Source organism: Pithys albifrons, chromosome 13 (genome assembly GCF_047495875.1).
Source record: "Pithys albifrons albifrons isolate INPA30051 chromosome 13, PitAlb_v1, whole genome shotgun sequence".
NCBI classification, from domain to species: domain Eukaryota; kingdom Metazoa; phylum Chordata; class Aves; order Passeriformes; family Thamnophilidae; genus Pithys; species Pithys albifrons.
Genome location: NC_092470.1, coordinates 4677138 through 4700338, shown reverse-complemented (window position 1 = coordinate 4700338; position 23201 = coordinate 4677138). Strand labels below are relative to the sequence as shown.

The window sequence follows — 23201 nt, the reverse complement described above, 5'->3', positions numbered from 1 at the left end:
CGACCCCGGCGCTGAGCCGGCTGCGCAACGGGGAACCCACAAACTCCTGTTTTCCCCGAACATTCCCCTTTCCCAGAGTGAAAATAGTAAAAATTAAGTAATTTCTCTTCTCTCCCACGCAACAGGTCCCCTCCCAGTGAGAGCTCATCCCCTGCAAGGAGCAGCCTCTCACCCCTCTCTGAGGCTTTGGGAAACTTGGGCAAGTTCATCCCAGGGAAACTTGTCCCCCGAGGGCTGCCAGAGCCTGTCACGTTCTTGCTCTGCTCCTGCCCAAAGCTGTGACAGGAGGGTTCACCGTGCCCTCCACACAGTTCCTGACCTTGCCCCTCCCAGGCAGGTGCTTGGGATGGCCACAGACACAGCCTTTGCCAAGCAAATAATAATTTATAAACTCCTAAGAGTACATTTATGTTTTATTTCTTCCTTTTACCTAGAAAGGCAACAAGAAATAACCACACAAGCCACTGCTACCGTATCAGCCAAGCCGGTATTTCCTTTATTAGGTCCAACTTCACAGCACTTACATGGCAACTCAATAAAGGAAGAAGTTATTTCAGATAAGATTTAAGGTTTGTGTCTCCAAGTGACTGTGTACAATCAGGTAGCATCAGTAAAACACTTGAGTAATGCACCTGCAACAGAAGAGGGGAAAAAACCAAAAAAGCCATTTAAGAAGCAGCCCAGTATCTCCACAAAGTTTCCATGAGGTTTCAAATTATTTTAAATTATTTCCATCTCTTTTACCTTGAAAGCCTCATTTGACCATCCTCAGCCCGAAAATGCAGGTACTGCATTCCCAGAACAGTTGCTTCAGTATGCCCTAACACCAAGACATCATATTCCAGGGAAAGGAGGAGGGAAAAGTCTTAACAGATCCAGAATTAAGTACTATTTGCAGCAGGCTGACTCATGGTATCTCTATTCTGAGCACAGGATTTAAAAAAAGAATGTGACACTGGTCATCTCCCAAAGAAACTGAGTTGAGGCTTCACTTCCATGAGAACTTTTATTTTGGGCTAAATTTTAGTCTGGGATTAGAGCACACCAGGTCTTGCCCATACTCTGTCTTTTCCAGGGGTTTTGGGGTACAGAAGTCCCATGCCAGGAGTCTGGGAAGCAACATCATCCCTTACCAATAAGGTTTATGCTTTGTCCAGGCCCAGTTCCTCTGGAGTGGAGATTCCCAGTTCACTCAAAGTTGGTCTAAGCTCCTGGATAACGTAAGGATAGATTTCCTTGTGAGGTCCTGCCTTGTCCTAAACAAAAAAGGAATGGCGTTATTTCAACATAGGAAAATTCTTCCATTGGCCTTACACCTCCAAAACCTCCACTGCTTGTAGCAGAGCAGAACTGCTGGCCTGTAGGGCTGGCTCCTGTTAACTTCCTGGGAAGGCTGGATTCAGGATTCAGGGAGATGGTGTAAGGTGTTTTCCAGGCCTACACAGCCTTGTGAGTTACCACTCCCAGCCAGCTCAGCACTCAATTCCTTAAGGAGCCACCAAGCTTTGTGTTCATCATGCAGCCATTGATTGTGGCAACAGGAAAGACTGATTTCCCTTTTCAACAAGAAGAATCCAGGGAAAACTCTGCTGCTGCCAGGCTCTAGTGATGGAACACAGCAGTTCCACCCACCTTTACAACCTCGAGGATGCGGACAGTGCTGGCAAAGTCATTTAACCGTCTGCAGGCCCTCAGAGCTGCGTCGATGATTTTTGGTTCCGGGACCAGGTCGTAACCCACCAGTGTGTTTATACCTGTGGAAACACCAAGAGGAACCTGCAATTAACTCTTCATGCTGCCAAAAGGAACTCCTTGCTGTCTATTCCCTTCCTCTGCCCTTTGGCCACCCCAACCCCCTGCAGCGCTCCAGGCTGGGCACAGAGTGGCTGGAGAGCAGCCAGGCAGAGGGACCTGGGGGGACTGAGGGACAGGAAGCTCAACAGGAGCCAACAGTGTGCCCAGGTGGCCAAGAAGGCCAAGGGGATCCTGGCCTGGATCCAAACTAGCGTGGCCAGCAGGCCCAGGGCAGTGACCCTTCCCCTGGACTCTGCCTTGGGGAGGCCACACCTTGAGTGTTGTGTTCAGTTCTGGGCCCCTCAGTTGAGGCAAGAGATTGAGGGGCTGGAGTGGGGCCAGAGAAGAGCAACGAGGCTGGAGAAGGGACTGGAGCACAAGTGCTGTGGGGAGAGGCTGAGGGAGCTGGGGGAGTTTAGCCTGGAGAAGAGGAGGCTCAGAGGTGACCTCAGCACTGTCTGGAAGTGCCTGAAGGGAAGTTCTGGCCAGGTGGGGGTTGGTCTCTTCTCCCAGGTACTCAGCAACAGGACAAGAGGGCACAGCTTGAGTTCTGCCAGGGGAGGTTTAGGTCGGATATCAGGAAGAAATTCTTTACAGGGAGAGTGGTCAGGCATTGGAATGGCTTGCCCAGGGAGGTGAGGGATTCTCCAACCCTGGAGGTTTTTAAGGTGAGACTGGACATGGCACTGAGTGCCATGATCTGGTGATCAAAGTGGGGTTGGACTTGATGATCTCGGAGGTCTATGATTCTTTCCAAGGAAAGAGCCCAACACCCAGCCAGCTGCTGCTGGAATGATCCCTCTGGCTGCAATTATCTAATTATGCAAACACATTTTTAATTTCTAATTGGGGAAGCTTAATAAACTTGGCAACGACACAAACAGACTACCAGACAAACAGCCTGCAGGTGGTTATGGCCAAGCATCAGGTCAAAGTCCAAAGAAAAATGTGTGTGGTTACACACTAAACTGAGCTCAAATGCACTTTCCTTGGAGCAAACGTTTCTCTCCCTCTCATCCAGGTGTTAAAATCATGGCATGGTTTGATTTGGAAGTGACCTCAAAGGTCACCCAGTCCACCCCTCTGCCAGAGACACCTTCCACTAGACCAGGTTGCTCCAAGCCCCATCCAAACCTGGCCTTGGAAACTTCCAGGGATGAGGAGTATGCCAAGCAAAGTTGTTATTTCTGGTCACAAAACTTACATTTACTCCAGGCTACCCTTCCCTTTTCCCCAACATACCTTTCCTGAGCTCCCAGGCATCAATATCTGGCTTGTTGAAATATGTGACCCAGCGAGCATCAAATTCTTCATCTGACTCTTGTGACCCATGAGAGTAGCAGCGGGCAGGCAGCACAGCTGAATAAAAAACAGATAAATAAATAGAAGAAACTTGGAGCTAAAGGAAAATAATGGCATTTCAGTCCTGACCAAGAGGTCAGAAGCCATAAAATATGGATTTCACTTGGTGCAGTCAGTCTGGATCAGTCCTGGAGAGCAGAGCATGGATACAGCTATTAAATACTGTGGTTTATTTCATGGCAAAGTACCTATTTTTATCCACATCAGACTTCCAAAGTGTCCCCAAAGCTTTTGGTCAGAGCAGGATTATTTAAAGAGCACTATGTAACCAGTCCTTAAGAGAGGTTTTCTGGCATCCCTGTTTCTCCAAGATACAGGAATTTTCCCTCTTTCAAGAGCCAAGTGAGCTGCAGAAACGTAACAACATTCATCACCAAAACTCCATGAGCCCAACTACAAAGGCTCTCAAAAGCAAAAGGATGAGACACTTCTTCCAACAGGCTGCTGAAGGGCTGAAGGAGAAAAAAAATGATCACTCTGTGTCCATCCAGGGTAAGACTCCTGGATCTCAAGGTTGTAATTGCATTAATATTTGATAATTAATGACAAAAGTAGATTGGACCCCAATGCACAAATCAGTCTCATATGATTTACGAATTAATTTCTACCCTCAACACTATCACAAATTGGTTGGGGGCTTGATGAAATTATCTTATTTTACCCCACAAAGGTTGGAACAGATTTCCAAAGGAACTAAACTAAAGGAACACCAGCCTGGTGCTTCCTTTCCCCATTGCTAATCTCACTCCACTAATATTTGCACAGGTCACACACCAGATACGACCTTGGAGCTCAAAGCTTTGCTTCAGGGAAGTCAAATTTAGCTCCTGACTTTTTCTTTCTTAACCCAGCACGAGCCATTTGTGCTGAGTAGCTACAGAGTTGTGAAAAAATAACCCCAAAACTGGGCTGTATTTTTGCTGATATACTTCTCTTCAGTTTTATTACAGACTGACCAGAAGGCAAACTGTTTTTTAACAAAATTTAACGTGGTCCAACATTTCAGCTGCAATTCTGAATTATGAAATGAAAGCACAAAAATATTTATTTTAGCTAGGGAGAAGTAAATAATAGGCCAAGCTGGATTATAATTATCTTTTGCCATTCTGTAGGGAAATTCCCCCTCCTGTCCCCAGCTCCAAAACAGAACTTTGGCCCTGCTTTCTCCAACAAATCACCTGCACAGCTGAGTTCAGAACAAGAGCACAGCTCTGTAAATGCTCCTGCACCCAGGATGCTGCTGAAAAACCCCCAGATTTCAGCTGTTTGGAGGAAAAGCCTTGTAGGAAAATCCTACAGAGAAACAGTCAATTGCAGTTTGAGAAAAGCCTAAACTGAAGTGTTCAAAAGACACATTTAAGTTGAAAAGCTCAAGTCTTTCCTCAACAAAACTATTCTCTGGATGCTGAACGAAAATAAACACCATAAAAATTATAAGTCTGGATTTCCAGGGTAAACTTTTTAGCTGTTGCTACACTTCCTTCCACCCTGTGTCTTCCACATTAATGTTTATATTTTGGAGACTGGGCTCTCAGATTCACTCAGCCTGGAGTTCCAGCGGGGTCCCTCAAGGTCACTGTCACACACATGATGTGTGTGTGACAGCCAAGCCAGGCCAGGCTGTCCAGGCAGAGCTTCCCAACCTATCCATGCACAGATTCCCAGCCTATCCATGCACAGATTCCCAACTCACTAAAGAAGCAAAGGGCACGAACCTTTGCTTTCAACTGAACACAACATGCATCAAGAAGCCTAAAATCACCTAATATTACACAAAAACACACTAAAGCTTCTCCTCAAGGGCTGGAATTTGTCAGTTTTCCCTGTTAACGAGCACAGAAGAAAAGCACTTATAAAGAAAAACATTAATTTACTGAAAATCTGGCAGTGAGGGGCACAGGGATTACAGAGGGAAGGTTTGTAACCCAAGACCTTGGAAAAGAAGAACATGCAGAGGGGGTTCAGCAGCACAAAGGAACAGCGAGGAAAGACTTTTGGTGGACTTAAAAATGACTAAACTCCAAGGGTTTTAAACATCCATGAAATCCCTGTTTATTAAAACGGCAACGCACTTCTTTAGGGCAGCTGTTTACCTCAGACTTGCCGCAGCCCAGGCACACACAGGTCCCCGAGCATTAGTAGTGTCTGTTAATTAGCTATTAATTCCGATGCAGAGGTTAATTAGCTATTAATTAGCAGCGCGTTCTCTCAGTCTCTGTATTCCAGCTCTGCCACCCTGGCCACCACCACACCGCACTGTCTGTGGCTGCTATTTTCCTCCTCTCCCTATTAACTGGTGTTCTAATAGAGCATTGTAATTAACTGGGGTGTTAATTAGGACGGTGAGGGCTGGGAGGGGGCCCGGGGGTGGTCGCGACGGCCCCGGTGCTGCGGAGGCCACGGCCGCCCTTCATCAATGTCACCTTGGTGGGGGCGCGGGGAAGGCCCTTCCGCCTCCGCACCGCACCCCGGGGAGGTGCCCGGGCCCCACACGAGGCGGTACCGGCGGGGATGTCCCGGTGGCGGCGGCGGCGGGACCGCAGGACCGGCCCGCATAGGCCGCGGGGTCACCGCAAGGACACGCCGGGCCGGGCCGGGCCGGCTCACACCGCGATGCCGGGGCTGAGCCGCGATGCTGGTGCTGGAGCCGCAGCAGGGGGCACGGACGCATGTGGCCGCTCACCTGCGGGGCCGGCGGGCCGGCGGACGGCGGTGCGGAGGCCGGAGACGGCGCAGCGGCGGAGGAGGGAGACGGTGGCGGCCAGCATGGCGGCGGGCTGAGAGGGAGGGCGCGAGGCTGCACCGGGGGCACACCGCTGGCTCCCTCAGCGCACCGGGAGGGAGGGAGGGAGGCAGGGCCGGACGGAGTTGAGAGAAGGGGTAGCCGGTGCAGGCGGGTACGGCGGCGCGGCGGGGACGAGGCGCGCCAGGGCGGGAGGCCGAGGGGACGGGCCGGGGGCGGGGCCGCCGCCATCTTGGGGCGGGGCCGCCGCCATTTTGTGCGTGAGGGGGCGGCCCTGCGGGCGCTCCCACCAACGAGCCGATCCCCGAGCGGGTGTTTAGAGTGGCTTTTTGAGGGGGCCAAGAAGGCCAGTGGGATCCTGGCCTGAATCCAAACTAGCGTGGCCAGCAGGCCCAGGGCAGTGACCCTTCCCCTGGACTCTGCCTTGGGGAGGCCACACCTTGAGTGTTGTGTTCAGTTCTGGGCCCCTCAGTTGAGGCAAGAGATTGAGGGGCTGGAGCGGGGCCAGAGAAGAGCAACGAGGCTGGAGAAGGGACTGGAGCACAAGTGCTGTGGGGAGAGGCTGAGGGAGCTGGGGGTGTTTAGCCTGGAGAAGAGGAGGCTCAGAGGTGACCTCAGCACTGTCTGGAAGTGCCTGAAGGGAAGTTCTGGCCAGGTGGGGGTTGGTCTCTTCTCCCAGGCACTCAGCAATAGGACAAGGGGGCACGATGGGCTCAAGCTCTGCCAGGGGAAATTGAAGCTGGAGATCAGAAAAAACTTCTTTGCAGAGAGAGTGCTCAGGCATTGGAATGGGCTGCCCAGAGAGGGGGTGGATTCCCCATCCCTGGAGGTTTTTAATGTGAGACTGGACATGGCACTGAGTGCCATGATCTGGTAATCACAGTGGGGTTGGATTAAGGGTTGGACTTTATGATCTCAGAGATCTCTTCCAACCCAACTGATTTTATGATTCTATTCATTTCTGGGTGGTTTGGGATGGTGGTGCTGCCCCTTAGCTGAGCTCTGCCGTGACCCCTGTGCAGCATCCCCCTTGCTGTCAGTGAACACCCGCCTGACTCCATCCTTGTGAAGGGAACGGGCTCCGTCCCACTCTGCTGCCCCGTTCAGCAGTTCCGCAGGTTCTCTGGCACTCATGGCCGTGTCCTTGTCCCCACACTGGGGGGTGCTGCCCTGGAACAACTCTGAGCCACCATCGCACCACCCCAGCCGCTGCACGGACACAAAGTCACCCCAAAAATCATCTGTGGGACTTCAGCAGTGCTGCACAAACCCATCGTGGTAATTCCACTTGTTATGTCCCCTAATGTCATCACTCTGTTTTAAATGTTCCATTTTTTGAGTAACAGTCATAATTTTTTTTATTTCAGGAATACCTCAGTCCACAGCCAGCAAAGTGTGAAACCCCCAGTGATGGCCCCCAAGAGTGGAAACTACCTGCTTATAAAATCAAATTAAATAATTTTGCACATGGACAAAATAAAGAGAAACCAATGATTTTTATTTTTTTTCCCTTTTCCCCTTAGTGGCAGACAGCAGCAGTGGAGATGAAGGGCTGTTAGTGCTCAACTGTGTGGCTCCCACAGTCTTCAGCCTCTGATCAGAGGAGTTAATTAATTAATTTTATTAACAATTTCCTGTGCATTTGGGGTATGAGCCTCTACCCCGTGCTCTCACATGGGGCAGAGGGTTGAACCTGATTGGGGTCTGCACTGAAGAGAGGAGCTGGATGGGATAGAGCCCAAAGCTTTCCCAGCCCCCAAAGCACAAAAAAACTAATTAAAAAAATGGAAAATTAATGTTCAAGTGAAGGGAATCAATCTGCAGCAGAGCAGATAAGCACAAGCCTCTGGCTCAAGGAGCAGCTGCCTGGTGAGGGAGATGGCAAGGTCATCACCAAACAAAACAGACCCTGCTTCCTCCTCCTCCTCCTCGTCTTCTTTCATTCCTATTCCCAGCAAAGCAAGCCCTTGACAAAGAGGGGATGCTCGCTGTCCCCAGGGACTGTGCGTGAGGCTGGGAGATAAGGCAGCTTCATCTGTAGCATTTCCCAGGGATGGATTTTGGGAAGGGTTCACTCACTAATTCATCCTGCAGTGCCCCTGGGCACTGAGCCAGCGGGAACCAGGTGGATCAGGGCTTGCTTGGACCTGTGCCCCAAAATCACCCCAGTCCCCACTGTGGGGGCTGGAATTGGGGCTTTGCCAGGTACTGCCATACCAGCAGGGATTGGGGCTCACAAGAGACCCTGATCCTGTTCTTCCAAGGGACAGGATTTGGCTGGGCGGGCTCCCCTTATCCTGGGTCAGCAGCAGCCCCCACTGTGCTGATCCATGCTGTGGTCAGCAACCAAGATGATGCCACCCTTTTCCCATAGACAGATCTCAACTATTTCTAAAGAGCTTTTATTTTCCATTAATTTCCCTTTGCCCCTTGGAGGAAGCAGGAATTTTTTTTCCAAGGGCTTTCCCAGGCTCTGCAGCCAAGCCACAATCCCCAAACCTCCCTGTCCCTCCCTGGGCACTGTATCCAGCCGTGACAACCACCCACCCAGCACTCCCTTTGCTCCCAGCTCCAGATTCTCCAGGAGAGCAAACACCGGAATATCCAATGCAGGTTGTTTTATTTCCTTGTGCTGTCCCACAGGCAGGTGGCACAGCACAGCACTTCACTCTGCAGGCACAGGGAGGGAGCAAACCCCTGCTTGTTTGGGTGGGTTTTTGGGATGAATCATGGCCCCACGGGATGCCGAGCCTGGCATTAATAACCCTGACAGCTCCTCAGCAGCAGGTTTGGTAATGAGCTTGGGGCAAAACCATCTCTCCGATGGATGAGGCGTTGCAGTGGGGAGCTGTGTTGGTGTTGGTCCGGGTACCCCTTGGATGCTCTGGCTCCGTGAGAGTCTCTGCAAGGTGTGTCTGGTGGTCGTGGTGTCCCTGGGTGGCTGAATTAGGGGCCACCAGCCCCCTCCCCAAGCCCTCCCCTGCTTTAATCCATAACCGAGAGCTTGTGGGTTTAACTCTTTAACCCTCACCTCCAATTTGGGGACCTCCAATCTACAAGGGTCAGATGGAGCAGGGGCAGCAAGTGGGGGCACACCAGGGAGAGTCCACAGCCCACCGGTGACCCTGGAATGACTGCATATTCCTGCCACTACACTTCTCTGGTTGGGGAGGGAAGCACTGTGGTCAGTGGTCCAACTGGCCAGCAGTAGTCCCTGAGCCCCTCAGGCTGTCAGGAACCTGTACCTGCAGCTTCTTGGGCAGCAGCTCCTCGTGCGAAGGTGGCAGTGGCCGCTTCAGCCCCTTGGTGGAGGATCCAGATGCATCTGTTCCTGCCTCACTGAGCCCATGCTGGGGCTCCGGGGGCTGGTAGCCCGTCTGGTTGGGATCCAGGGGGTCTCGGGAGAGCAGGATGCAGATGGAGGGGACGTTCTTGTGGACGGTCAGGTTCTGTGCTGGGCCGGCGGACAGCAGGTCCTGGTTCTCCCAGACCTCCAGCACGGTTTTGTAGCGTACCTTGGTGACCTGGTGGAGCCCTCCCAGCTTGCGTTTCATGATCTCCACGCAGGTGATGGTCTTGGTGATCGCCCTGCCACAGCCACTGAAGATAATCTGCCGGCTGCCCTTCAGCTCCATCTGGGCCATGGCGAAGTTCATCAGGTTCCTGATCTTGCTGCCCTCTTTCACTTTCATCTCCACCACATCCGGGGACAGGTCGAGGAAGGGCAATGGCATCTCCTCCTCAGACGTCCTCACCTTTCGGAAGTTCTCCATCCCAGACTGGGCACCAGGCTTGGCTCTCCCTCCTTCAGCAGCCATCCTTCACCCCTTACCAGTGGATCCAGGCAGGCTCCCAGCCCACTGGGACCATGGCAGGGCTGACTTCACTGCCCTCCAGCCCAGCTCTGTGTCCCCACAGCCACCAGCCCCTTCCCCTCTGCTCTCCAGGGGCTGGCAGCAGGCTCAGCAGCTGTTCTGGAGGCTGTCCTCTGTGAGAGACAGGGCTTCAGGATCCCCTGGGTGCTCCCAGTCACTCCCAGCAGGGAGGACAGCCGGCTCCAGCTCTCGGTGTTGCTTGGGCTCCTCTGCTCCCACTGCAGCACTCGCTTCTGCTGCTCTTTGCTTCATTCTGGACTTCAGCAGCCCCCAGAGCTGTTCTGTGTAATTAGCAGATCCTCCCTCTCTCCCTCCCCTTACTCCCCTCCTCTTCCTCCTCCCCTGCTCAGCCACCCATCCCATCATTCAGCTCCTGCCTTCATCCCTGACAGGCAAAGGGGAGGGCAGGGAACCCAGGTCCCTGTCCAGAAACAGGGAAGGGAAGGGAAAGGAAGGAGGGAAAGGTGGAAGGCAGAGGGAGAAGCTCACTCTTGCCTTCATGATGCTCCCAAAGTCCTGCCCCCTTAAAGAGAACCTGGTCTTCTCTCTGCGCTTGCTCCTCTCAAGGGCACCCACTGCTAACAGCAAAAGTCACCCTGCCTGCCTGCCCTGCAGCATTCCCAGAAGGATGAGGAATCCTGGCTGTGCTGTGCCCAGGGATGGCACAAAGATGCAGCAGGTACTGTTGGAAGTACTTCAGAGCCTGAGCTCAACCTTTATTAGCCAACAGAGAAGCCACTGGGACCTGCAGCCAGGAGAAAGCCTGGCAGATGGCATTGCAGCCAGGTATGCATCAAGTGTGCCATGGCTTTGCTCCCCCTGACACCCTGCATCCTCAGCCCTGGCTCTGCCTGCAGGAAAACAACTCAATTCCTAAAGCTCCGAGGAGCAGATGCTTTGGCAGAGCTGCTTTTCATGGGTGATTTCTCTCTCTCTCCCCCTCCTTCTCTTTCCCTCCCTCTCCCTGCTGCTCTCCCAGTCCCTGTGCCTCACTCATCTCCACATCCCCAGTGTGGAGCTGCCAGCTGTGGGCTCACCAATACATTTACTGGCAATAAATCCCAGGGGTTCCCTATTGGAAGCCAGGAGATGTCCCCTTCCTGCCCCTAATCCCTTCTCGGGGCAGTGGCAATGTCCCTGCCCCAGGCTGACCCTCTGCCTGGCCCTGTCACCTCCCTGTCCCCTCCCACCCTGCTGGCCAGGGATCATTGCACAGTGGAAAGACATGCCGAGTATTGACTTGCAGTCAAATCTTATCGGCCTCTACAGGTCCCTGGATTGGTTTCACTCTGAGCAGGGCTTGAAAAAATACGTAAATAAATCAATGGATCCCATGCCCATGGAGGTGATGGTAGGATGTGGCTGTCATTACCCATCCAGGATGAATTCCACATCCGTGTGGTTCCCAAAGCAGCTTTCTGTGGGTATCACTGCCTAAATGGCAGCAGATATGGGACACCCCCTGATCCAGTCACTGGAATGGGGCCTGGGAGGGGTCTGCAGGCAGTGGGGTGGGATGAGATGGGATCCTCCATCTATGAGCAGTGTGCTGGAACACCCCAGGGTGGCAGAGCACCTTTTCCCAATCCATCTAACACTCCCTGAGGCCCCTTGGGCACAGAGAGGGAAACTGAGGCAGGGTAGGCGATGCTTCCAGGCCGACCCCCAGCACCAGATCCAGGCTCTGAGCATCCTCCTGTTCTGTCTGCTGCTCTGCAGTAGTGAGCATTCCTGTTCCCTGTGCTTCCACCATGGACCCCTTGCTACTGTGAGACAAAACAATGGCATCCCCCCCCCCCTTTCCACTTGGCATCCTTGCAGATGGCACTTGGTTCCTTTCTCAGACAATGCAGGCATGGATTAAAGCCCTCAGGGAAATTGCTGCCTTGAAAAGGTGCTAAAGCCCTGGGAAAATAACAGGGAAATATTTTAGTGACTGAGAAATCCCTCAAGGTGATTGTCCAGGTAGCCTGGGAGGATCACACGAACACTGAGGGCTGACAGCTCCAGGGTTTGGCCAAGCCAGATGAAACCCTGGTGCTCACTGAACCACCCATCCCTTCTTTCCTGGCCCAGAACCAGCTCCTGCCTCCTGTGGCACATTTTCCATGGCGTTGTGGCACCTTCCCCAACACCGGATGATGGAAGCAGCAGCAGCTTCTCCTCCCCAGCCTTTGATTGCTGCTTACTGAACTCTGCTCATTGCAGCCTCCGAAATGGAGGCAGGTGAGGGGCAATCAGGAAAAGGCTTCAGGAGGATGCACTTCTCCCAAGGCCAAGGCTGTGCCGCATTAATGACAGGGTCTTATTTTTCCTCTGCAGCGCTTAAAATGCAAATGAAATTCATTATTAGCAACTCCATTGCTAATTACCATCCAAAGCCATTCATTAGCCTGTCAGCTTATTTGTTGGAGGGCAACAGAGTGAATGGATTATTCCAAATGAAGGAATAGCTGAAATGAGCTCAGTGGGGTGGGAGAGAAAAAGCAGGGATGGAGGGACAAAGGCACAGAAAACTCCAGCCTTGGGGGATCAGGGAAAACAGCTGGGAAAGAGGATGGGAAGTCTTTTAAACTGGGCAAGAGGCAAATAGGAAAGACAGGAATGGCAAAAAAAAATAGGAGTAAAGGAATTACACCCTGAGTATTGTCCATCTGTCCTTCCTGAGCAGGCACTCTGGTCACTGTGGGACCCAGGGAGTGGTTTCTTCCTCGCTTTCTCCACTACAATTTCTCTCTGAGCATCCTGCATCTCAGTGCCAACCCTACCTCATCCCAAGTGGTTCCAAATCCTCACAGGACCCTCTTGCCTGGTTCCAACCCTACAGGAGATGTGAACTTGAAAGGGCTGTTTGGGAGAGGAGCCAAGAAGAGACCTGGTGGTGGCAGGGATGGAGAGGGCTACAGGAGACAGCACAGAGCCTAGCTGAACCCAAAAAAGTGGGGGAAAAACCCAAGAAACATGTTCCTAATGGAGATCAGGGCAGCTGGAGAGGAACAGTAACCCGAGCCCCTGTCCTCCAGATGCCCTCTCTATATTTTATTTCATCCAAGGTGGCCCTGCACAGGAGCAGGACGGAAAGTGGAAGCATCTGATACAAGGAAAGTCTTGGTGCCATCATCCATCTCTGCGTCATATCTGCCCAGCTCAGGTCTCAGCCTCTCATCACATTGCACTCAGCAACAGGCTGATGCCAGAGCTGATTGTAACACTGGGAAAGGGGGTACAGATAGCCCCCTAGGATGCCACAGCTGCAGGGATCCCTTGCCCCAGTCCTAACCAGGGTCCTGGAGCTGGTGTTCCCCAGAAGCAGCCCCCTGGGAATGCACTCAGTCTTCCCAGGCTGCAGAGGCTGTGCCAAGATGCTGGAGGAACCTTTGGGACATCCTGCAGTGGCACCAGCTCCCTGTTAACTACAGTACACAGACCATTACAGAGCTCAAGGTAATTCTCATTTTGAAGAGTAAGAAGTAAAAGAAAAGGGAAAAATCCCTCTTATAACACAAATCCCTTTGCAGAGCTCCAGCATGATGAGCACATAAATGTTGTAAGGACCCTGAGAGCATTAATAAACATGAATTGCCTGCACCAGCCCCACCTAGGACTCCCACCCACATCCTGCCCATGGCCCAGGAACTCTATTTAGCTCAGCCCAGGGGTCTCAGTCTTAGTCTGAGCTGTGCTGGGGCCGGTTTCTGGGTCAGCTGCAGCTGGTCTGGACTCTGATCCACAGACTGACCATAGACTGCACCTGTGGATTGACTTCAGTGGCTTTGAATCAGTTTATTTGCTGGGAATTTGCTGCTTGATCCAGACTCTTGGCTGAATCCTTCCCAGCCTACCCTGCTCAGGTAGTGTGGTGATGGGCAGGGGGGCTCTTCCCCTGCCCCTCTGTTATCCCCCTGGCTCCCCAGGCATTCCCTATGAGCGAGGAGAGCACACATCTGCTTGAATCATGAATATCCCTGCTTGGAAAACCTGTGGACAGATGGGAATGTAGTGATGCCAAGGGCAAGGAACAGCAGCAGGACATTCCCAAAGCCTCAATGGGATGGGAAGGCACTGGTGGGCCTGAGGCAGCACAGAAACAGAGGCAGGGGAGAATTTAGGTGAGAGAAAGCTCAAGAAACAAGGGGCAAGAAATAAGCCCCAGATCCCTGGGGTGCTCAGCCAGATAGGCTGTCCAAGGCTTGGAGCAACCCTCTGAGGTCCCACATGCGGCTGAGCAGTGGTGCTTGAAAGACTGAGGATCCATGACCCCATCCCCTTCTCCCTTTTCTTCCCTGCTGTCGGGCAGGGGGTGGAGCTGGATGCCTGTGGGTCCCCACTCTCTGCAGGGAACACCTCACGGTCCAAGACCCAGAAGGAGGTCAGAGTGGACAGCTGGGCCACCTGCTATGGGGTCATCTGTGGCACACTCGTTTTCCTGCTTCCCTCCATTTTACCATCTGTGAAGTGGACCTTTTCCCTGTTTCTGCCAGATTTCCTTCCTTGCATCTCCACAGCAATGCTGTTCCTATGCTGAGGGGTTTGGTGACCAGGGCTTGCTGGTGTAAAGGGATTTTGCTGCTCCCTTTCCTCACTCTTCATGTCTTCCTGTGGTGGGATGTTGTCTTTGTGGCCCCTTGTGACCCTCGAGGCTGCAGTTCGAGAAGGGAGGATGATTCAGTTGTCAAATAAAACCATTTTCTTGGAACTGCACTGATATTCTCACAAGCACTGAGGCAGGAGACTGAAGTGCTGTGCACAGAGCTCCATATGATGACACTGAGGACAAGGGACACTGCCTACGGAGTCCTCAGGCTGATTTGGGATTTATGTCCCTTTTATGAGTTTTGATCCCTGCCCTAGTCCACCTGTGAATCAATCCAGTCCCTTCCCTCTGCCCTCTGAATCCTGACCTTGGCACTGCCAACAAAAGCAATCAATACATCCCGTGCCCTTTGTGCAAGCTATTAATTAATTACTGCTCCCAGAGTGAAGAACAGCAGAGTGTGGACATGGGGTCACCCACCTTTGGTCCTGCCGGTGGGACCTGCTGGCTTTCCATTGCCTCCTGAGTACAGGGAGTCTGTGTGCCCTGCCAGGGCACCCACGGAGTGTGGTCTTCTACCCATGTGGAGCTTGCCATATGCTGAGTAGGGGTCAATACATCCCTGCCCCATAGAGCCAGACCCCTACAGAGCCCCCCTCCTATAGAACCCCTTTCCCATGGAGCCCCATTTCTACACAGCCCCCATCCCTACAGAGCTCCCCTCCCTATAGAGCATCCCCCGACAGAGTTCCCACCCCTACAGAGCCCCCACCCCTACAGAGACCCCTTCCCTACAGAGCCCCCACTCCTACAGAGACCCCTTCCCTACAGAGGCCCCATCCCTACAGAGGCCCCATCCCTACAGAGGCCCCATCCCTACAGAGGCCCCATCCCTACAGAGCTCCCACCCTTACAGAGGCCCCACCCCTAAAGAGCGTCCCTCGACAGAGCCCCCACTCCTACAGAACCCCCATGCCTACAGAGCCCCGACCCCTACAGAGCCCTCACCCTTATAGAGCCCCCATGCCTATAGAGCGTCCCCCGACAGAGCTCCCACCCTTACAGAGCCCCCATGCCTATAGAGCGTCCCCCGACAGAGCTCCCACACCTACAGTGTCCCCACACCTACAGTGCCCCCACACCCACAGAGCCCTCATCTGTACTGAGCCCCCATCTCTACAGAGACCCCATCGAGACCCCTCCCCTGTCCTTGGCCCCGCCCCTCCCCTCAATCCCACCCTCCTTGGCCCCGCCCCTCTCAGAGGCCCCGCCCCTCCCCTTGGTCCCGCCCCCCGTCCGGCGGCATCAGGACCCTGGACAGCGTCTGCGGGTGCTCTCGCGAGATCTCGGCGCTGCCCATAGCCCGGGCGGCGGCGGCGCCGCAGTCTCGCGAGAGCGCGGCCGCTGCGGCAGGAGCAGCACCGGGCGGGCGGGCGGCCGCCGCCACCCGCCGGGGACCGGACGGGACGGGACGGGTCACGCCACGTGGGTGAGTCCCGCGGCCGCGGAGAGGGGGAAATGCGTGCGGGGGAGGGCGCTGGATGTTCCCCGCGAGCGGTGAGACCGCCCTTTGCACCGACCCCCCGATGTGCACCCCAGTTGGAGGGGGGTGCGCGGCGCGGGGGCACCCACAGTGACCGCACACACGCGTGGGCGCACCGGGAACCGAGACGCCCTTCTCACCGAGCAGGGAGTCTGCGCCCGGCCCTTCGCGCGTGGAAATCCAGGCCGATCGCAGCCCCGCCTGCCCTCACAGCCCCACACCGCGCACCAGAGCGGCTTCCCCGCCGTGCCATCGCCCCTGCCTTGAGCACCCCCATTTCCCAACCCCTTCACCGTATTCCAAACCCCCCACACCAATAACACCCCCCACAATTTTGGGGAAAAATTACCACCCAAAATTGACTCAAATGTGTGTGTTTTGTCCCCAAGCGGCGCAGGTGGCGGGCCGGGGGCGCGCCTGGCCCCGTGTCCCGCACACGTGGGTGGGGGCGGCCGGGGGGACGTCACCGCGCCCGAGGAGCTCGTATTTATAGCACCGGCGGGAGGGAACCATCCGCGGGCTGCCGGCGGGTGCGGGCAGGGATGGCGAGCCGGGGGGCTTTGCCGTGCCAGGCCCTTGTCTTTGGTGCTGGGTGATGGTTGGAAGGTGGGAATAGACCCCTGGAGAGAGCCCCCCAAACCCTCTGGGGAGCCCCAGGCCCCAAGTGCTGAGACCCCGTGTCCTGGGAAGTGTGTTGGCTGCTGCCAGATCTGCACGGATGGCTGGAAGAGGGCAAAACCTGCAGGCAGGTGGAGATACGCCATCTTCACGCTTCTTTTTAAAACCTCAGCTCTTAATTTTTACTGTAATTTGCCTTAATTTTCACTTGTGTGAAAGAGCTGAGCCTGGGATGGTCCAACATCAGTAATCATTAAGCCAAGCACTCAAGTGACTCATTAGTGACAATCACCACCGATTTTTTTTTGTTTTCCAGCTGATGTTTCCAGCTGATTTCCCTCCTCCCTTTTTGACCTGGTTTTTGGTTTGGGTTTGCAGGCATGGGAGCCATGAGGTAGCCAGGCAGTTCCCTGTGCTGGAATTCAGCAAAAATAATATTTTTTATCTAAAAATTAGTTTAGGACAAGATAATGAACTTGGTGGTTTCAAACCACCCACAGCTGCCTCCTTTCCCTGCTGTCCCACCTGGCCTTCTCCTAGATATAGGTCACTTTGGAGTGGGAGGCCCATCACTGGATCCTCTCGTAATCTTCTGCCTTAAATGGTGCATAAGCCTCAGCCAGAGGAGCTGGGATTTATTCCTCTGTCAGGCAGGTGCAAGCTTGGATGTGTGATATCCCAGAGTGTCACAGAAATGAAGCAAACTGTGCTGTCCTTGAGTTGTTTTGGAGCAGGGAGGAGGTAAAGGCTGTTGGGGAGGTGCCTGACCACTTCAATTTCCTTTTCTCTCATTCTCCTCCAGCTTTGCTAAAGCTCACAGGTTTTTCCCAAGTATTTTTCCTGAGGAGCAGAGAGGCTGAGTGTGTGCCAGCATGGCAGGTATGGTGGGGAGGGCTCTGAAACCCATCAGGGGCTTTACTGGCCATGTGACCTTGTTTGTCCCCAGTGGGGTGGTGGGTGTCCACACTTGCAGGATCCACATGGCCAGCAAGGGCTGAACTTGGTCCTTGTGAGTGGGTTGGTGGTGGGTTTCCCTGGGAAATCCTTAATTCCTTCATGAAACTCATCAATTTTGGGGGCTAATTAGGAAGCCTCTTAGTTTTTGTTCAGCTCTGGGCTGTGCCCAACACTGATGAGACTTTTAATTGCAGAAAAAGTGAACAACTTCCCTCCCCTGCCCAAGTTCATCCCCCTGAAGCCATGTTTCTACCAGGACTTCGATGCAGAGATCCCACCACAGCATCGCACCATGGCCAAGCGACTTTACTACCTCTGGATGTGTGAGTCATTGGGAACAGCTTGGGTGGGATTTGTTTGCCCCTCCAAAGGCTGCTCCTCTTGGAGCTGCCAGCTGAAAGAGCAGGGCAAGGTCAGGAGAAGCCCTTCTTCCCCTCCAGGCCTTGGGGTCTCCTGTTAAAACCCAGCAATGGGACATGGGCTGCAGCACCCCATGGGTCTCAGCCCTTCCAGCCTCCAGGATGGAGGTGCAGAGTTGGGGCCATCACTGGTGATGTTGACCTCCTACTGCAAGAAGGAGACAGCTCAGACTGGAGGGCTGGTGTGCCTGCTCCCCAAAATGTGGGAGCCCAAGGCTTCCCAGAGCTTGCCTGTTCCCCTCGCATGCCTCTATGTGCCGTGCTGTACTAAAAGAGTTATCACTGGCTTCCAACTCTTCAAACTATCCTGGATCTCTCTTCTTCATGAACCCTTGACATGGAATAGAGCCAGAGGGACAAATCACATAGGTAGAAACATATGTGTGCAGCTTGGGGCAAGCTGGCACTAGCATTTAATTTCTTTTTAGAAGAACTTAGTTCCCTTATCAGATGTTTTCCCTGAACTTTGGAAGTGTCAGTGCCCAGGGAGTGGCTTGTGCTTTGGAGGCAGGTTATGAAGAGCTGAGCTGGCACTGGAGGGGTTGGGGTGTTCCTGCTTTCAGCACAGCACCAGGCTGGTGCCCCCAGGGCTGTGTCCCATCAGGCTGTGTCCCTCATCACGTCAGGAGGGTTAGTGTAGCTTGTCTGAGAAAGCAAAAAGCTTTGCTTCCCTTGGGAAGCTGTCTCGGGGGGTGTTCAGTGCCCTCCCCGTTCCAATCTGGCTGTTCTTCCTCTTAATGTAGCAGAGCTTGGTTCTTGCTCCACTGCACAAGCACCAGCTCTTGAAGCCAGTTGCTGTCCCTTGGTTTCTGCCTCTGGACCTCCTCTCTGGGGCATTTTCTCCCCAGCACCTCCTCAGATGGAGCAGTGGGAAGGTCCTCTTGGTGTTCTTTAGGGCAGCCCAGGCAGCTGAGCTCCTTTCCTTGCCAGCTGCAGCTCTCAGGCAGGCGACGGTGGGAGGGTTTTCGTTCTCATCAAAATAATGAATCATTCTCCGAACTCAAAGGCGTCAGAATGCAGCTGAGCATTCCCTGCTTTGTCCTGTGTCTGCTGATCTGGGATTCATAGTTGGAGCCCTTGTGTGGCCTGACCCCAAGCAAGAGTGGGTGAGGGAAATATGTCACCCCCTGAACTGGTGAGGCAGGGCCAGGAGTTCAGGCTCTTGGCTCTCAGCAGGGAATTCCTGCATAAACTCCTTCAGCAAAACTGTATCTGGACCATGCAAAAAAGTTTCGATTCCTCCAGTTTCCTTCCCTTAGTGGAAACATATTCTGGCTTAATGGGAATGGGAGAATGTGGCTCTTCCCAATCCTCAGAGCCCTGGACCTGCATTAGGAATTACAACTCTGAGCAATATATTGATTTTCCTCCTACTCTTCAGCTGAGGTTTGACCCAGTTTGGCTCAGCCAGCCTGGGAGTGTACTCCCAGCTTAATTTAAGAGTAATCTGGCTGGGGCAGGACTCTGAGGCCACATCCCTGGGGTCGGGGTCTCTCGTATCTCACTGCTGTCCTTGTGCCTGCACTACTCTGCTCTGTGTGTGTGTGTGTGTTTGCAGTGAACAGCATCACCCTGGCGGTGAATCTCGTGGGCTGCCTCGCGTGGCTCATTGGAGGCGGCGGAGCTGTAAATTTTGGACTGGCAATTCTCTGGCTCATTCTCTTTACACCCTGCTCCTATGTCTGCTGGTTTAGACCTATTTACAAAGCTTTCAAGTAAGTGGTCGCACCTGAGCCTGACTTTTTGCCTTATTTTCCTTCCTAAACCATCAGTGTTTAGCCTTGGGCATTACTAGTGGAATTTCTTTCTGTCCAGCCTTTTAGCTTTACTTTCTAACCTTCAAAACAAGGGCATTTGGGATTTCCTGAGGGTGAAACCCCCAACCATGTGATGTAAGGACGCCCTCCATGTGTGTCTGTGCAGCAGCAAGGGAGAGTGGTGAGGATGCAGTTGGCGTGCAGCTCTCCCTCTCTTTCATCCCTGAGGCTTCCTTTATATTTTTAACGAGTCTTCAAGGTATTTGTATGGACTATCCATGCAGCTGAGGTTGATTCCCAAATCTAGAAGTCTGGGAGTGTATTTATTCCCTATGTGGGGTGGTGTGGGCCAAGAGCCATGTCCCAGCATGGATGTCCTCAAGCTCAATGTGCAGACCTGGCCAAACCATGGGGAGGCCCTGATGCCCCGGTGTCTTTTCCCAAGTGCCCCTTCACCACCTTCAGCCTCTTGCAGTTTCTCTTTTGGCTTTAATTTTGCTTCTCACCACGCTCCTGCTAAACCACAGCCAGGTCTGAGTCATGGGAGCACCTCCTTGAAGCACAACAGGGATGGAGGTGCAGGGAGTGATTGAGTCCTCTCTTGCAGGACAGACAGTTCCTTCAGCTTCATGGCCTTCTTCTTCACCTTCATGGCCCAGCTGGTGATCAGCATTATCCAGGCAGTGGGAATACCTGGATGGGGAGTTTGGTAAGGAAAATGCTTCTGTGTTGGGTGCAAGGATGGTCACCATGGTGTTTTAACATCCCCAGTGCCTGATGCGTTAACATCCTCGGTCCTTCTTCCCTTGGGGAAGGTGGTTTGAGAAGCTGGGAGGGATGTTGGCAGTTTGGGAAAGCTGGTGAACGAACTGGTTGTTTTCATCTCCTTGCAGTGGCTGGATTGCAGCGATTTCCTTCTTTGGGACCAATGTGGGGTCAGCCGTGGTGATGCTGATCCCCACCGTGCTCTTCACAGCCATGGCTGTCTTCTCCTTCATCGCTCTCACCATGGTATGGCCAGAGAAATGGGTGTGCCACATTGATTCGGGGGGCCCTCACTGCCACCCTGGGAGCTCAGTGCTGGCTGCAGGTGCTCAGCCCCTCTGGGTTTTCCCTCCAGGTACACAAGTTTTACCGGGGGAGCGGCGGCAGCTTCAGCAAAGCACAGGAGGAGTGGACCACGGGGGCGTGGAAGAACCCTCACGTACAGCAGGCAGCCCAGAATGCAGCCATGGGCGCGGCGCAGGGCGCGATGATGCAGCACGAGACACAATACTCTGCCACCCCCAACTACACCTACTCCAACGAGATGTGAGCAGCAGGACTCTGTCCTCAGAGGAAGAGCTGGGGGGGAAAAGAGAGGAGGAAGAGGAGGAGGAAGGCTGGGCCGAGTTTCTGCAGATATTTCAGAAAGTCGGAGTGTACCATAATGGTGGTTCTTTTCCCATCTTTGTAATGAGATCCTTTGGGATTTTTTCTTCCTTTTTTTTTTTTCTCTTGTTTTGACCTCTTATTTTCTCCTTTCTTTTTCTTTCTGAAGAGGCTGTGAGTTGACCTGCAGGACTCTTGTTGTGCGTGGTAGCCAGTGTCTGTTCACGTCTTCTTTTTCCCTGTGGAATAGTGTACAGTGGTGGGTTTTTAATTACTGTGGTGATAGGTGTACATTAGAACCTCATGAGCCAAAAGCCCCCCCACACTCCCAAAAAGGGAAAAACAGTAACCAGCACCCGTTTTCTCTCTTGGAATAAGCCCTGAACCACAAGTTTCCGATGTGTGTGAGTTTTCTCTTTCAGTGTCCAGCCACTTGCCATTGTTTCAGCAAGGGCAAGCAATCTGGGAATTCTCCTTTTTCTTTTGCTTTTTAACTAGCAGGTGGCTGGCTGATTTGGCATTTATAAAAAGGAAAAAAAAAAAAAGGAAAAAAAGATGAGAAACCCTCAATCCTGCTGTTGATATGCTGGAAGCCAAGAGATTCCTAATCTATACTCTGGCTCAGGATCTACAACTTCTCTAAGTGTGTGGTGTTGTGAGTAGTTTACACACTTTGATGTGGAGGACCAGCGTGTGTGTGTGTGTATGTGTGTTTGTGTTGGGGAGCAAGGACAGGTTTTCCCTGCGGAATACAACCATACCAGTCTGGATTTTACATCCTGAGTCTGTGTTTCTTAAAGGCTTCTGTTTTGAAAAGCAGTTGTAAAAGCAGCAGGTCCTTTAGAGGACCTACTCTCAGGCAAGGCTGCAGGTCAAATCTTGCCACCCCGTATCCAGGCAGTCTCCCTGACAACAAAAATAGCCAGACCAAGATTTGTCCCTGCTTGCTTTGGAGGCATTTGCTAATTTAAGGCTCTTTAGGAAACCTCCAGGCTGGCAGGAAGGATTCCTGCTCACTTGTGATTCCAAAGAAGTGCAGTGAGACGTGGCCATGGCAGAAATCCCTGCCAGCCCCGTGTCCTGCCTGGTTTGGGGATAGTGGACATTAAATAATGATCCTGCACCCTACAAGAGGCAGCTGAGCTCAGACTAACATCTCTTGGGGAGGGTGACTGGCACACCCTGGAAAAGGCTTGAGTGGGATTGTAAATGGGATGGATGCTGCAGGGCAGGAGTAAGGAAAGCTCCTTCTCAGAGATGCTTTTCAACTCTAAATGCACTTTAAATATGCCATTTTTTTCTCCCAAGTCCTGGAAAAGTAGTCAAAACAGAATCCAGTCCAGCCCAAGATCCAATCCAATTAGCTCCAGTATCTCCTGCCTTGCACAGGGTAAGGAGCTTGGTGTGAGTCCCCAGCCCTTCACCCATCCCCTCTAGCCCTCCAGTGATGCTTGGATGTGACCCCTACTCCTGAGAGTCACCCCAAAAAGGACTTTCTCTTCTCCAGCAAAGCACACCAAGACTGGTTTCCTTTTTAAAGGTACCACTCCAGTCATTCTGCAGTAGGCAGTCGTCTTGACCAGACTAAAATGCAGCTACGATAAAATGCCTGTCTGTGTGTGTGTGTGTGTATGTGTATATATTTATGTATAAAATGTCAGGAGAAAAGTAATCCTTTGCTGAGCCTATTATGTTTAATCAGGTTTAAATATTGTGCAATCCATTTCTAGCTCGCCTAAAACTTACTCTGCCAAACCATGTGCTCTGTCATCTGTGTCTGAGAAATGATGGATTAAGTGACTTCACCTTTTGCATTGACAATAAGATGCATCAATAATAATTGTAACGAGCTGTAACTAACAGACATTGCTTCAGCACCTACCACTCCTCTTTGGTGTGTCTCCTGAGTGTGTGAGCGCTGAAATGTGCCCCTGTGACAATAACCAGGTTGGAAACTCTACCCTCTGTTCTCACCTTGGTTATTTTTAAGCTGTCCCTGCTTTAGGGGGGGCTGATGTGGTTGTGATCAAAGTGTGGTCCTCCTGAAGCCCACAGGGTGGGAGAGATGGGGTGTTCCTACAGCTGGGAAAGAGGCAGCTCCAGTAGAACACACCTGGGGGTTTTCCTGACATCTCCCTGTTGCTTTCCATGTCCTGCAGTCAGCAAAACAGAGCTCTCTGCCTCTTGCCTAGTTGGTTGTAGCTGATATTAGAGGAATGTCTAAATAC

The 23201-nt window shown here is 52.8% G+C and overlaps 3 protein-coding genes across 3 annotated transcripts; 1 reads left to right on the top strand and 2 right to left on the bottom strand.

The window, feature by feature from the left end:
• Positions 1–468: 468 nt before the first annotated feature.
• COX5A (cytochrome c oxidase subunit 5A) lies at positions 469–6114 on the bottom strand. Its single transcript, XM_071568246.1, has 5 exons — positions 5840–6114; positions 3037–3153; positions 1633–1754; positions 1134–1256; positions 469–632 (listed from the first exon to the last, which is right to left on the bottom strand). The coding sequence occupies exons 1-4, from the start codon at positions 5922–5924 to the stop codon at positions 1143–1145; spliced, it is 438 nt and encodes a 145-aa protein (XP_071424347.1). The 5' UTR covers positions 5925–6114; the 3' UTR covers positions 469–632; positions 1134–1142.
• Positions 6115–8787: 2673 nt separating this feature from the next.
• Positions 8788–10040, bottom strand: RPP25 (ribonuclease P and MRP subunit p25). Its single transcript, XM_071568489.1, has 2 exons — positions 8931–10040; positions 8788–8801 (listed from the first exon to the last, which is right to left on the bottom strand). The coding sequence occupies exon 1, from the start codon at positions 9715–9717 to the stop codon at positions 9085–9087; it is 633 nt and encodes a 210-aa protein (XP_071424590.1). The 5' UTR covers positions 9718–10040; the 3' UTR covers positions 8788–8801; positions 8931–9084.
• Positions 10041–15683: 5643 nt separating this feature from the next.
• SCAMP5 (secretory carrier membrane protein 5) lies at positions 15684–22857 on the top strand. The gene is made up of 7 exons (XM_071568622.1): positions 15684–15797; positions 17272–17348; positions 17621–17749; positions 19404–19560; positions 20210–20311; positions 20496–20613; positions 20723–22857. The coding sequence occupies exons 2-7, from the start codon at positions 17342–17344 to the stop codon at positions 20915–20917; spliced, it is 708 nt and encodes a 235-aa protein (XP_071424723.1). The 5' UTR covers positions 15684–15797; positions 17272–17341; the 3' UTR covers positions 20918–22857.
• The last annotated feature ends 344 nt before the right edge of the window (positions 22858–23201 follow it).